General features: G+C 44.1%; 1 protein-coding gene across 38 annotated transcripts in view; it reads left to right on the forward strand.

The window, feature by feature from the left end:
- The window catches only part of KIF1B (kinesin family member 1B), a 91,041-nt gene that overhangs the window by 14,578 nt on the left and 61,203 nt on the right, over positions 1–15,260 (forward strand). For all 38 annotated transcript variants that reach the window (XM_087915056.1, XM_087915067.1, XM_087915069.1 and 35 more), the window contains exons 3-8: positions 5,084–5,160; positions 7,756–7,935; positions 9,910–9,975; positions 12,847–13,025; positions 13,569–13,680; positions 14,354–14,431. In XM_087915056.1, coding sequence (XP_087771182.1) covers positions 5,084–5,160; positions 7,756–7,935; positions 9,910–9,975; positions 12,847–13,025; positions 13,569–13,680; positions 14,354–14,431 — 692 coding nt within the window. The remainder of the gene's footprint in view (positions 1–5,083; positions 5,161–7,755; positions 7,936–9,909; positions 9,976–12,846; positions 13,026–13,568; positions 13,681–14,353; positions 14,432–15,260) is intronic.

The raw sequence follows: 15,260 nt of genomic DNA on the forward strand, positions 1-15,260 counted from the left end.
TTGCTTTTCCCCCCCAGGAGCAGTGAGAATTAGCTTGGCTGACATCAGGAGGGTGCCATTAGAATATGCTAACAACTTTCAAGACAAGACAATTAATTAAAATGCTGGTTTTAGGGAGGACTTGCTCATAATTCCAGTCAAACATAACCCGACAAGAAGACAACAAGAAAACCAGAGAAGCAGATCTGGTTCCAATTGTTTATTTGCCACCAAGGATGGATGTTTGCCTTTTGGGGGGCGGGGGGGGCGGATGGATCTATACCTCTAAAGCAGAGGTGTCAAACTTGATTTCATTGAGGGCCACATCGGGGTTGTGTTTGACCTTGGGGGGCCAGGGTGAGCATGGCCAGCTCGACACTCGTGTCCGGGGGCACCTGTGGCGGCCCGAGCACTCTGCCACCGAAAATGGGCTCCCGAGCTTCATTTCTGCCTGCGACGGCCTTCTGCAACCCTTTGCCAGCAAAATCAGAGCTCGGGAGAGGCACCGGTCCCTTGCTGTTTCCAGGATTGGCCAAAACCAAGTATCCTGTGGGCTGGATGCGGCCCACAGGCCTTGAGTTTTGACACACCTGCTCTAAAGTCCGCTAGGCAAGAAACGATGCTTATATGTCAGTGAACAGGGAAGTAAGCCCCAAATACATCCCAAGGATTGGTATGTTGGGACAATGAAACCCTGCCTTCCATTTTAACAAATGGCAGGCGTGAATTCTACCGAAGGGCAAATATAGCACAGTGTAAAACAGTCCTATAAAAATCAGAGTGCAGCCTAAAACGCTACTAAAGCTGTGGTGTTCTGCGAAGCAGGTGGCCAGGGTTAACTGTGATGCTCCAAGTTGCTTTTAGCACCACGATGATGGAAACTAATTATAGTTGTAACACAGAAGCATTTGAGGGGCGGTTTGCAAACAGAAGACTTAATTGCCATGTTGGGTTTTTTTTTTCCTTCTTCTTCAAATTCCAAATAAACACATTAATTTTGTTGAACAACACACAAGCGGTTAGGGTAGGTCTTCGCTGTGATTCCCTGTCTCCTTTTCTCAGGGTCTGTGTAATTAAACTATTAGCCTGGAGCCCCGTGCATCCAAACTGAAGAAATCAGTCTGGAGCGGGAAAGCAACAACAGGACAACTGGGTCGAAATGGGACCGTTGCATTGGCAGTGTGGAAACTCCGAAATTGTTCAGAAGATGAGCGACAAATCGTGAACAATTTGCAACACTTTACCCGTCATCATGTATACTAACCGTGTGTACTGGTTAGTCAACTGCTACATTTACCTGAAATGTTTTAATGTCATGGCTTGCCAGTCCTTCCGCCGATCAAGATCATTACAGTACATCATGGTAGTTAAATCAAGATCAGATCCTGGTTTTTGGTTCTTTTGTTCAGACCTCACACTAGTATGCACCTCCTGGTTGGTCTCAGTCTATTTGTGTGCCTTTCTGATAGCCCAGGTCATCTTCTTCATGTCAAATTTAAAAGATTCTATATTGAATGTTGCTATTGTAATAGCACCTTATATACCTCTCTATGGTGCTGTGCATCACTCCTGGTGTGGTTTACAATGTCAGCCTCTTGCCCCCAACAACCTGGATCCTCATTTTATAGAACATGGAAGGATGGCAGGCTGAGTCAACCTTGAGCCGGTCAGGATTGAACTCGTGGCAGTGAGCAGAATTAGCCTGCAATACTGCATTCTAACCAATGCACCACCAGGGCTCTTGTAGCAATAGCCCCTTAGGCTTATATACCACTTCACAGTGCTTTACAGACCTCTCTAAGCAATTTACAGAGCCCCAGCCTCTTTCCCCCAACAATCTAGGTCCGTATTTTACCGAAATATGGAAGGCTGAGTCAACCTTGAGCCTGTCAAGATCGAACTCCTGGCAGTGGGCAGAGTTAGCCTGCAATATTCTAACCACCACACTACCACAGCTACTTAAGGCCAAGATTAATGTCATTTATACAAGGGCATCTTTGTCATAAAGCTCTTCTTTCTTTCCTACAAACCCAAACAAGGCAGCTTGGAGCCCGTAAAATATCTCCGTTCCTAACATTCAAGCCAGCAAATTCATCCGGATGACACTCTTTCCTTTGAATCTGCTTTTCTCAATGAAATGAGATGAAGCCGTTGCCATAGAAATGCACGAATTTGGAATCGCTGACTTCCACGTTCCACCCTGGCCTCTGAATTGAATCCAGTCGTTGCTTTTTTTCTTTTTTTTTAAGAAAGGCTCCCAATTAATATATCTTTCAATCTCAAGGAATGCCATCACGGCTTTACTGATGAATGTGTGTGTGCGATGCTGGCATTTGCTTAGAATTGGTTCTTTTTTTTGCTGTTGTTACTCCCTGGCCCAAAGTTGATTGCACAAAGCTCTTGTGGTATTCTGGTTGCAGCTTTCGAAGGCAGATCACTCCCTTCCTCGCTCTGAACCATCTCCCTTGTAATTTTTTGGGTCGGGACTTTTCCTGTGTGAGAATCCCCGCATTGCCAGTTTGCTTTGCTTTGCCGTTAATCTCCTTGCTATCAAAAGCAACATATATATCTTTCCCCCTCATGATGCCCTTGTGTAAGTGATATGAATCTTGGCCTTCGCCTGGTTGTCAGCGTTCATAAGTTAAGAACCCAGCATACGACTCCATGCAGGGCGGAATCGCCAAGTTTAGGAGGCCCGATAGCAACCGTTGCTATTTGTAGGCCGTGAGTGGATCCTGTTCCCATTCCATTGCCTTGGTTGGAAGGCCTGTTCTGGAATAGCGCACCAGTGGAAAATTTAAATATTGCAAAGTAAGTGACTAGTAGCAAGGCATTGGGAGTGCCTGCAAAAGCAGCAGATTTCTGATTTTGTTGCTGTTGCAGTCCGCACCTCACATACTAAGTAGTACGCAGGGCAGAATGAAAGACAGCATGAAAAATTCAGTGGGTGTCCCCTTGGACATCCCATTCACTGTTAAGTGAAAAAAAAAAAAGCCAGAAATTGAAAGCTTGTTTAAAAATGTTTTGTTCCAGAATACAGAGCTGCGTTCATGGTTTCTTTTAAGCCAGCCGACACCCCCCCCCCCAAAAAAAAACCTTTTGGGCATCAGGGACCGGTTCCGTGAAGAGAGGGGGCGCGGTTTCGTGTGCTGCCTGCACCCCGCAGATGGGGCTTCACTTTCTTGTGCGGCACCGGTTTCTGGCAATGCTATGGACCAGTGCCGGTCCATGGACTGAGGGCTGGGAACCCCTGTTTTAAGCCACGGGGTGTTTTTACCATGGTTCACAGAATCGGTGGTCGGGTTCATAGGTCATTTGAAGATGAAACCAGATTAAATGATAAAAATGACTCCATGTTCTCCAAAAAGTTCAGGAAGTCACCTGGAACATTTTGGCCAACTTTCCACAGGATATAAATGAGAGAAATTAGTAATGTGCATTCCATAGACTTTTGCTAACTCTTTTTCCACTTCTGTTTCCTCTTTCATAGTTGGGCAGTGAGCTTACATATCAAAGTTGGAGTGGGGGGGAGTTTAGCCACCTCTAAGTTTATTTTTCCACAATCTTGATATGTAATTTTTTCGTTACAGAAAACTTTATTTTTCTGTTGTGAATCCCCTGTGTTGAGAGTCCGTTCAGTCGCGCAGCTTGGAAACAGGACAATAAATTCAAAGGCAGAAACAAAGAAATGTATTTTTGGAGGCCTTAGGAGGCAGGGGGATGGGGTGGAGAGCATTCCCCGATGAATCTCCCTGTCTTTTTAAAAAGATACCATTTCTGTGTACATTTTAATACACTACCCTCCTGTGTTTTGAGTTTCTTCCTCGGGCCCTTTTTATTGCCACCTCTGGTTCTTCCATTGGATGTTGAGCTTCTGAAAAACCAATCCATAATTCAGGAGGCTTTTATCTCCGTATTATAACATGCATTTCCAAATAGGTTTAAACGCCCTGCTGCGAACTTCCCAGGAGCCCTGGAGCTTTGTTATTCCTAATGTGTGTCAGCTTTTTTGTGTGGGGCTCTGATGGAGGGGAGGGACCTGGTTGGTCTTCATTGCAGTTCAAAGAAGAATTCCCCAATCCGGAAATTCTCATAGGATGGCCTAATTTTTGACTTCTTATCTCTCTCCCTGCTTTCTGTGGATTTATTTATTTATTTGTTTACAATTCTGACTCCCAAGTTTGGCACACTCTAGAAAGTGCTTATCGGCTGCCCTGCAAATCTGTTATGTCAAATGTTATCTCTGTCCCCCTCGCCCTCCCCATATGTCTCTAATTGAATTTGATTCATCGTTGTTCGGCAGTTTTGAATAACCGATGCGGACCGAATATCAGTAACTGCATCTTGGAGTTCTTGTAAGTTTATGCTTGTGTCGTCAGCAATAGCACCGTATCTGTTTTCTAAGGAGATCTCTCTTTTTTAATGCTTTTGATTTTTCCAAACATTTTCCAAACATTCCAATGACTCTCATGCTGTTTTTGGTTGTATTATTTTATTATTTTTTGGGGGGGTGGCGAGAATAGCAGTTGTGAGCCACCTGGAGTTGTGCTTCTTAATATGGGTGGCCATGTAAGTCTTATAAATAAATATCCATGAATTCAGCTACTGAATAGCTCACCAGCATTTCAAAACTGGAATCTGGTAAGAACTTTGGATGACTTCCCACCAGAACCAGTATGAAACTCAAGCTAATAGAATGGCTAATAAAATGAAACAAAATTAAGAAAACCCACAGGATTCGAACTGTATTATTTAGCAGTTGAGAAGCCTGCCAAGCAATACTGGTTCTATTTATTTGAAAGATTTATTTATATAGCCCCCAACTCAAACAAAGGTGGCTCTTTTGAGGACAGTATTACCATTGTTTATGATAGTTCTTGGCACTCTCTGAACTTAGTTATTTTCTTGCAGACATTTCATTACCCAGCTAGATAACACCTTCAATGTATGACATTTTTGCACATCACATTTGTAATAGAAATATCTTTCATGAGTCACGTTTTGGAAGGCAAGTTTAGTAAAGTATTCAGTAGAAAATGGGAATGTTATATTCTTTGCCCTGATTTTTCCTCAGATGGTAAATGTGCATGTTTGTTTCTTTCAGGTATCCTGAATCCAAAGAATCCTAAAGAAGCACCAAAATCCTTCAGCTTTGACTATTCGTACTGGTCCCATACCTCGGTAAGAATGCTGGTTTTTGTCTTGAACCCAGATTCCTTTTGAAAGTGTGATACAAGCCGATGTAGCCGATGGGTGGACATTTCTCTCTTTCAGCCCTCCAGCCCACAGCTGTTTTTCTCTTCTGATTGTATTGCGATTTTTAGCTGTTTAAGAGCCGAGGTTCCTCTTGATCCAAATGCCTTTTCCAGCCTGGGATCAGAAATATTACATTTCATAGGAGGTGTAAGTGTGTCCAAGGATAGCTTTGCAGAGAGAGAGGATTAGCTTGAAGCAGCTCCGAGGAGGAATTTGAACGGCAAACAATTTCCATGTAGGAATCTATGTATAAACTTCCCCTCGGAGTGTTTATAATTCCGTTAAAAGAAGAGTTTTTAGCTTAGCTGCTTCCCCCACACCCGCCCTATTTCGCTCCCAGTAGACAAAACCATGAAAGCAGACTGGCCCTGAAGCTCCCAGATCCCTTGTGGAAGCTACAGCTGAGATTTTTACTGACTTCCAGCAATTGTTGGATTTTGAGGCATCGCCATCAGTTGTTCTCCGATGATCAAAATGATGAAAAATGACTCTTCCTATTCACAGCGCTTTGGGCCCTGTGGTTTATCCAGAAAAAGAAAACCTGTACATTGGATAGAGCAGGCAACTAAATATTTTTTTGCTTTGCCTGTAGATAAAAATGTTAAATCTCCACTGAACCCACCTACTGTTTTCTTTAAATCAAACAGAGTAGGAGTTTCCCATATAATTTATCCCAGAAAACAAAAGAAATCCGGAAAAGATCGCAGCGAAATCATCTCGGAGACACCCATATGTTGCCTTTGAGATAAAGTAAGCTTGCTGCACAAGAAATACATTTGCTCATGAATGACTCACAAAGGAAATGGATAGCCTTGTGAGGTGGAATATCCTTTTTTTCCAAGTCTTTTGGACATATTCTTAAAACTAATATCCCAAATAATGGGAACCGTGAAACTTAAGTATCTTCCTTTGAAACTGAGTTTTGAAAACAGTGCTTAGATGGACGGTTTTTGCCCAGACAACTTTCCAGTACACAATTCCCAATAGCTGCCAATTCCACCCTTTAAAGCACCATGTCCAACTTCTTTTGTGCTTGTTAAAGGAGCTTTGTCTGTTTCCAGAACAATACGGTGGCAGTCTGCATCTAATGCCAGATAACGTAGCTACTAATTATGACATCCTTTCCTTAGTGTCTCAGTATCACCCATGTAAGAAAGAAATGACAATATTGACTTTACTAGGTTATTGAAAAATCTGATGTTTATTAAGGGCATTGCTGGACTTTCCCTCCTCAATCCCCTTGAAATTCCACGTCCAATCCTCTAAACTCCCCCTGCTTCTTTTTCCTCACTTCTTTCTCTTGTTAAATAAGTAAACACGTTGATTTCCTATATTTTTATATAGGAAATAATCATGGTTGAGCGATCATCTTGTTTGGAGACATTCTGCTTCGTTTATTCCTTCAAGTGGGGAAAAAAAATATGTTCTCCTGGTCAGCTGTTGCTCCAAGTTATGTCCCGCTTAAAGGCTTTATTTATTTATTTTTTAAATGGCCCTTCCTCCCCTCCCCCATGTTTTGAGCTTGCCTGCCTTCTTAAAGCCTTTTGTCTGCTTTTATTTTTCCTTGGCAAAGCTGGCAAAACCCAGCTGCCATTTGAACTGGGGTGTCTGGCTCAGGCGCCAGTTTCTGTCCCTTGATATTTTTCAATTATGCTTGAACGGTTGGCAATAAAAGTTAGGTGGGACTGGCACTTCTTTAAGCTAGCAACACTCCGTAGCGCACAGAATACTCCAGAAATAGTAATATGGAAAGACTGGAAACGGGAGAACCCCCTTTGATAGTAAACTCAGGAGCTCTTGATTCTCAGCCGAGGCATTTGTAAGGGTTTGACTTGATATTAAGAATTTGAACCCTCTAGTACACACAGAAAGAGTAAAATGTGGCTATACGATAGTAATTTCATGGCTTGTCCTCTGTTATCACCTCTTCATTAAGTCTTAACAAGGTTGATACTATATGGTACAAAGCTATTACAGAATCTAGTTGTAAGAGGACAAGGCATCAACACACACACGCGCACCCACACACACACACAGAGTCCTTGACTTATGACCATGGTTGAGCCCAATTTTTTTTGTTGCTGAGACATTTGTCAAGTGAATTTTGCCACGTTTTACGATCTTTCTTGTCTCAGTTGTTAAGTAAGTCACCGCAGTTGATAAGTTAATAACCTGGTTATTAAGCGAATTGGGCTTTTCCCCATTGGCTTTGCTTGTCAGAAGGTTGCAAAAGCTGGTCACCTGATCCTGGACACAGCAGCCGTCATAAATATGAACCAATTGACCTTCTGAATTTAGATCACATGATCATGGGGATGCTGTCATAACTCTGAAAAATAGTTGTAAGTCAATTTTTTTTCCAGTGCCGTAACTTTGAACGGTTACTAAGTGAACTATTGAAAGTCAAGGACTACCTCTGTGTATGTGTGCATCAGAATTTCGTGTTTTAATGCGTGCCAATGTGTTCACAGAAAAAACAAAAAGTGACAGTAAAGGTTATCTTATCTGAAATCCCCACAGTCTGAGGATCCTTGCTTCGCCTCTCAAAACCGTGTCTACAATGACATTGGGAAAGAAATGCTACTCCATGCTTTTGAAGGCTACAACGTCTGTATCTTCGCATATGGCCAAACTGGAGCCGGAAAATCTTACACCATGATGGGGAAACAGGAAGAGAACCAGGCAGGGATCATCCCACAGGTAAGCTGGATCCTTGCTTGTTTTGCAGGTCCCAAATACTGTGTTTTTTTGCATCAGCCTTTCAAAAGCTTGCAGGATTTCCCAGCTTTTCCCTTCTGCAAACAAATCTTGCCTCTGCGTAATGAAAAGGGCAGTATATATATATATATATATAATAAATAAATTTAAAAATGCTTCTGTCTCCTTTCAGATTGTGTGTTTGTGACAATTTGGCGGTTGGTTGTGAGTGTTAAATGCCTTTTCCTGCTTAAAATGTGGCTGCTGAACAATGCTTAGGTCAGAAAAGTGTATCCAACTACTCCGGATTTTGTTTTCATCACTTTTGCAACTGTTTTTCTGTTCTATTTGTTTATTATTTTGCACTTCGTAGTAAAGTTAGGATACATTGTACGCACTTTGAAGAAAACATTGAAACGGCAGACTCCTTCAGATGCTTTTGTCTTTTGTCCATCTGTCTTCTTAATATAATTTCAAAAGGCAGTGCTGTTCTGGCACAGAGAGACAGTATTTTCCAGTCTGCAATATTGAGTTAGTTGGCGGGTGGGAGCATAAGAGAAGTTGGAAGAGCAAAGGCTAAGCTCGTATAGCTGTTTTTGTGAATAGTTGAGCCGAATAGTCTTTCTGCTCTAGGACCAGGAACAAAAATGGTCGGTCCCTGTGTCCGAAAGTGTGTCAGCCATCTGATAAAACCTACCAAGGAGAAATCTGATCAGGGCTTGGTTCAAGCGTATGGACTAGATAACATAGTTATCTAGCCAGGTTTTCAATGCTACCGGGGGCAGGGAGGAAGATCAAAGACCCCGAAATTAAATTGAACCCTGAGTGAAGGCTGGTCCTACCCCTTACTGATTCACAAACAATTTTGCATGAAACAGTAAGCAGCTCCGTATCCAAATTGGTTTCGGCAGCTATTTCTGCAGGTCACGAATTGCAAATCAAAAACAGACCAGTTAGAAAAATGTGATTTTTGTACACTTCATCACATCCTAGTTAGTGATCTTAACGTCTGCTTGAAAACTGAACAAGCTTGTGTTTTGTTTTGAGTGTGTGTTGAACCAAGGACTGGTCACAAATTGAAACGACCCGCTACCTAGATACAACTGTCACACCTTTATTGAAATCTGTAGATTGTGGTGTTTTTGATTGAAATGATTTTTGTTTGATCTGTTGCTCACTCAAGTTTCTGCCCTGCGTCTGTAAGAAAGGAAGCCATGGCAAATATTTAAAGCTGTTTCTTTTGTATGTTGTAATTTATTTTGAATATAAAATTAGGATTCCTGGTTCTGGGCTTTGAAAGCTTGGCATACACAGGGAATTCCTTTATACTTCAGAGGTACAAGAAGGGGATAAGGAAGAAATGGGAATCCTGAGAAACCACAACTTACGGGAGCTATTAAAAGTATTCAAACCAATAAAAATACAAAGGATTCTTCTACAAATAAATTGTGGTGTTAATGCTTTATGCCGGAATAGAGCAGATTTCGCATAATGCTCCAACACTAGAAGTTTTTAAGAAGAGATTGGACAACCGTTTATCTCAAAGAGTATAGGGTTTCCTCCTTGAGCAGGGGCTGGACTAGAAGACCTCCAGGGTCCTTTCCAACTCTCTTATTCTGTATTCTGTAATCATCACCATTTGGAGATACAACCCACGTTCCTAATGTCAATGATCTTTTTTTAAATTTATTTTTTTATTAAGACTTGTATGCCACCTATTTCTCCGAGGCAAGTCTTACCTATTTGAGTTGGGAAGCTGCCTTCCCACTTCGGTCACCACGAGAAGCTATACAAAAGTGCCCACAGGCTTTACCTCTCATGAATTTTGGCCGGCCGGCGCTAAACTAGGAACCTGTCAATTCATTTTGGAGCGGGTGTGGTGTGGCAGTGGCTGGGGCGGCATCGTTCTATCTAGCCCAATATCCTAGTTCTCCTTTCCGCGTAACTATAGCTTGACGCTTCTCCATTGCTTCCTAGCTGTGTGAAGACCTCTTTGAGAAGATCAATGACAACAGCAACGAGGAAATGTCTTACTCCGTGGAGGTAAGCGGGGGGTGTCTGTACGCACGAAGACATTGACCTGATGGAGATTCAGATTCAAGTTTGGTTTTTTCCCCCTCCCCCAACAGTGGTTTCACAACTTCTGGCCTTGAGCCTTAAAAGCGCACAGGAGCCTTTCCTTAGGAGAAGCTCGAAAGCACCCCGATAATGTGCGGGAGGGGTGAATGGCTGGATCGGGGGGGGGGTTGCTTTCTGGATACGAGGGTAGTGGCGGAGAGCCCCTTTTAGCTGCTTGGAGAGGAAGCACACGGGCGGGAGGTTGTGGATGGAGAAGGTGGGCCCAAGAATGTAGACCCTCAGAAGGCAGCATAATGGGTGGGGCTGTGCCTGAATAAACATTACCTTCCTGTTAACACGAGGCCTTTCCAGACCGAATTCACAAAGCCAGTTTGCTGAAACCCAGGCTGTGTCAAAGTAGTACGTTGCTGAGGTGGTGGGGATTTAGTCTTGTGTTTTGCTAGCTCTCCTTTCTCGAAGAAAACAGAGCTTCTGCTAAGCTCTCTGCAGCTTGCTGGCCTCCAAGGAGTTTGGGGTGAATGTAGATTCCACGTGGGAAAGAATAGAGTAGAATAGAATTCTTTATTGGCCAAGTGTGATTGGACGCACAAGGAATTTTGTCTTTGGTGCAAATGCTCTCGGTGTGCCTAAAAGAAAAGATACATTCATCAAGAGTCAAGAATCATAAGGTTCAACACTAGGAAACAGTCAATATATATATATTTTTAAAAAAGGAGTGTATTTTCTTCTGGAGCTTGTCCAAGATGAGCATTCTGCTTTTCTTTGGCCCCAATCATTATTCTTTTTTAAAAAAAAGTTCAAAGAAATATCAAGAGATATTGCCTTTACTTTAGCCTGTCATAAGGCAGGGGGTCTTCAAACTTGACAGCTTTAAAAGACTTGTGGACTTCAACTCCCAGAATTCTTCCTCCAGTCATGGTAGCTCAGGAATTCTGGAAGTTGACATCCACAAGTTTTAAAACTTCCCAAGTTTGAAGACCCTTGATAGAAGAAGGTCTTCCACGTCCTCCAATTTTTTTCCCCACTCTTCCTTACCCGCAACAACCGATATAAATGTTTCAGCACTATTTCTGGTGAGGGGGGGGGGAAACGTGCCTGGCCAATGCCTTCGTTTGCTTTGAACTGAGAGTAGCAAGAGGAAAAGGATGTTCAGAGCCCTCTGCTTCTTTGGGGAGGTGGCAGGGGATTGTTTTCCAGACTCTTGGGGTAGGAATTAGCCAGAGAGAAGCCCAGGGGTCTGGCCGAAGAAAGCAGCTGAGAAGAGAGAGAGAGGGACTGAGGTGGTGGATCGTGGATTCTCTCCTCTTTCTTCAGAAGAAGCCAGTATTGGATCTTATTCAGAGGTCCATTGATCCTCTGACCCAAGAAGAGCACGAAGGCAAACCTCCCTCTCTCCCACCACCCTGTCTCTCTTTCTCTCCTTCTCTCTCTCTCCTTCTCTCTCTCCCTCCGTCTCCCTCTCTCTTCCTCCCCGTCTCGTGTGCGTGCTCGCTCTCTTCTCCCTCTCTCTCCTCCTCCTCTCTCCGCTTCATTATCCCCGGTTGAATTGGATCAGGATTGAGAACCCGAACCCTACCTAGCGGCTTGCTTGCGGCCCCTTCAGAATCCAGGCCTGCCCCAGGGAAGTTCTGCCACTTCTCTTGCCCCTTCTGATCGCTCTTGTGACCACCCAACTTTTTCAAGAAGCGAGAAGGGTGGAAGTTGGCAGCCGCCCCACAGAGGGGACTATCTTGGGCAGTCTTGAAAGAGTGTCTCGGTTTTATATAAGATGCCTCCTCGACCTCAGAGCTATTTGTGTGGGTCCTTACCTCATCGCCGCTTGCAATTCCTCTCATTTTTTCCCTTTAGATACCTGAGTGATCTAGAGAAGCTCTCAAAATACTTATTGATGTCTCGGCCCTAAAGTGTCCTTGTGATGAATAATGGAGGTTTTTTTTTTTTTTTCCTAAATCAGCACTTACGACTTCCCCGAACAACTTTTCCTTTGCATTACCTGCCCTCTTCTGTCCAGATACTCCTTGACTTGCAACGGTTCATTTAGTGACCGTTCCAAGTTGCAACGGCACCGGGGGCGAGCGGGGGGAAATGACCCTTTTTCACACTTAACGACCCTTGTAGCATCTCCATGGTCATGTGATGATCAAAATTCAGGCGCTTGGCAACCGAAATAATAGAAAACAGCCAGCTTGGCCAATGACTCCTATTTATGACTGCCTGACAAACACAGTCAATGGGGAAGCCGGATTCACTTAAAAACCATGTAACTAACTTCACAACTGCAGGGACTCACTTAATAACTGTGGCAAGGAGGGCGGTAAAACAGGGGGGAAACTCATTTAACAAATTTCTCACTCAGCAGCAGAAATTTTGGGCTGAATTGTGGTTGTAAGTCGAAGACTACTTGTATAAAGGTAAAGGTTCCCCTCGCACATCCATGCTAGTCGTTTCCAGCTCTAGGGGGCACTAACTCATCTCCGTCGCAAAGCCGAAGAAGAGCCAGCGCTGTCCGAAGACGTCTCCGTGGTCCTGTGGCCAGCAGGACTAAACACCGAAGGCGCACAGAACGCTGTTCCCTTCCCACCAAAGGGGTCCCCATTTTTCTACTTGCATTTTTTTTTTACATGCTTTCGAACTGCCAGGTTGGCAGAAGGTGGGACAAAGAACGGGAGCTCACTCCATTACACAGCGCTAGGGATTCGAACCGTTAAACTGCCGACCTTTTTTTGATCGACAAGTTCAGCGTCTCAAGCCACCGCATCCCCTTTACCTGTACTAGCATTCTCTCCCCCTCACACCCCCGTGTGACAATTTTATATTTTTGTTCCTTCCTCGTAGGTCAGTTACATGGAGATCTACTGCGAGAGGGTTCGAGACTTGCTGAACCCCAAAAACAAAGGGAATTTGCGGGTCCGGGAACACCCACTGCTCGGGCCTTATGTGGAAGACCTGTCCAAGCTTGCGGTCACTTCCTACACCGATATCGCAGACCTCATGGATGCTGGGAATAAAGCGAGGTTGGTATCTTTGCACCTCAGGGGTCTTGCAGCTTATACGTGTAGTCCTCGACTTACAGCAGTTCATGGAAAGTCACAGCGGCCCTGAAAAAAGCGACTTAGGTCTGTTTTTCATACTTATGACCTTTGCAGCATCCCCCCCCCCCCCAGTCACGTGATCAGAATTCAGACACTTGGCAACTGGCTTGTATTTATTACCGTCCCCGGGTCACGTAATCCCCTTTTGCGACCTCTTGACAAGCAAAGTCAGATTGACTTAACAACATTCCAGCCGCAGCTTCTTACTTTTACATATTAGTGTATAACTAGCTGTTTCTATGAGAACAAATTTATCTAATCAGCAAAACCAAAGTCAAAGTTTCGGGGTTTTATTTTTCATTACAAGCACAAAATCCAGGAGTGATATCCAAATAAAAAAACATAAATATATTCTCCTCTTTGAATAAAGCAATCGATGTAGCCATTTCTGCTTTATCGTCTTGCCTTATCTATATATTTTGTTTTCCTGAAGCATAAATGTATGTTCCCTTTTTCCTTCCCAAGGACGGTAGCAGCTACCAACATGAATGAGACCAGCAGTCGCTCTCATGCTGTCTTCACCATAGTTTTCACTCAGAAGAAACACGATGCCGAAACCAACCTTTCCACCGAGAAGGTACGTAATCTATTTCTTCCCCTGGGAAATAGCTGTGCCAATCCATCCTTGCAACTGATCATAAAATCCCAGAGCTTATGGGAGGCTGTGATAGCTGTTTTTCTAGGAATAGGATAGTACAGGAGGGAATACCATACATCACTTGGAAAATCTTTGGAAAACTCACCCGAATTTAAAAACAGCCCTGTTCTTGAGTTAGATATATTTTCTTTAAGACCAGATTTAAAAAAAATAGAAAAGCAACAAAGATGATTAGGGGACTGGAGGCACATAGTTGCAGGAATAGTTGCCAGAATTGGGTAGGTCTAATCTGGTGTTAAAGGACTACAGGTGACAGGACAGCAGTCTTCCAAAATTTGAGGGACTGCCCCAAAAAAGAAGGAAGAGGTGTGTTTGTCAGCCTATTCTGCAAAGCACCAGAAGGCTGGGCGGAAACTAATCAAGGAGAGAAACAACCTGAAATTATGGAGAAATTTCCTGACAGTGAGAGCAATTCATCAGTCCAAAGGCTTTCAAAAAGAGATTGGACAGCTGTTTGTCTGAAATGGTATAGGGTCTCCTGCTTGAGCAGGGGGTTGGACTAGAAGACCTCCAAGACCTCCACCTGACCTGATCCTCTGGATCATAGTACTGAACTGTTCGTTGCTTTGCCTGACCTGCCTCTCCTTTCCAGGTTAGCAAAATCAGTCTTGTGGACCTCGCTGGAAGTGAGAGAGCCGACTCTACTGGTGCCAAAGGGACTCGACTAAAGGTATAAGCTCCCTCGGATGGGGTCTGGTGGGCAGATGGCCATCGTTCTTCCATTTGCAGGAAGCCCAGTTGCCCTTTGGATCAGAATCTGACCAGTGGGATTCCTTGATGGGCTTCTTTAGCACACTGTTCTGACCTAGGCTTCCCAAGATCGTGAAGCAGACTCTTTGTCCCGATAAAACCCCTTTTATTGGGGTTAAAGTGAATTCCTCTCGACCAAAGTCGGCAAACAGTCTTTCAAGAGATTTCACAACTACAGACCTCTGTCAGGCTTGGAGAGCTGCCAGGCCAATAGCTTCTAAATGCCACGCTGTAGCAGAAATTACTTGGCAAGAAGTCAGGAGCAGATCTTCATCCTAATGAATTGAACTAATTGTCTCCTGCAAACACTCCTCCCCTTTCGCTCCCCTTTATTCCCTGTGGGAGGGGCCATTCACCGTCCACCTGTGGCTTTATTCCCGAGTTGACCCTTGTTCCTTAGCTGTTCCCTTCTCCTGGCAGCTCTGCGCATGCACACACTGGGAACAGGCTCCAGCTGCTCTTCTGCCTCACTGATCTCCAACTCTGAAGGCAGCTGATAACTGTCAAATGACCCTGGCCCCATCTCTGCCTCTGACGCAGAGCACTCATCAGCCTTTCCCAGGCTTCAGGACTGGCCCAGGTTCCTCCCCAACCTCCTCACTGTCCGAGTCTGCCGCCAGATCACACGCGACCTCATTTTTCGGAGAGGCCAACTCCTGCCCGTCTCCTTCCAAACCCCCTGGCAGCTCAGGGAATGTGCTTGAAGAACTGGTGATTGTCCTCTTCAGCAATTGCTTACCGGAGTCTCA

Source organism: Pseudonaja textilis, chromosome 18 (assembly GCF_049901715.1).
Source record: "Pseudonaja textilis isolate UNSWEBS1 chromosome 18, rPseTex1.2, whole genome shotgun sequence".
Taxonomy (NCBI): Eukaryota; Metazoa; Chordata; class Lepidosauria; order Squamata; family Elapidae; genus Pseudonaja; species Pseudonaja textilis.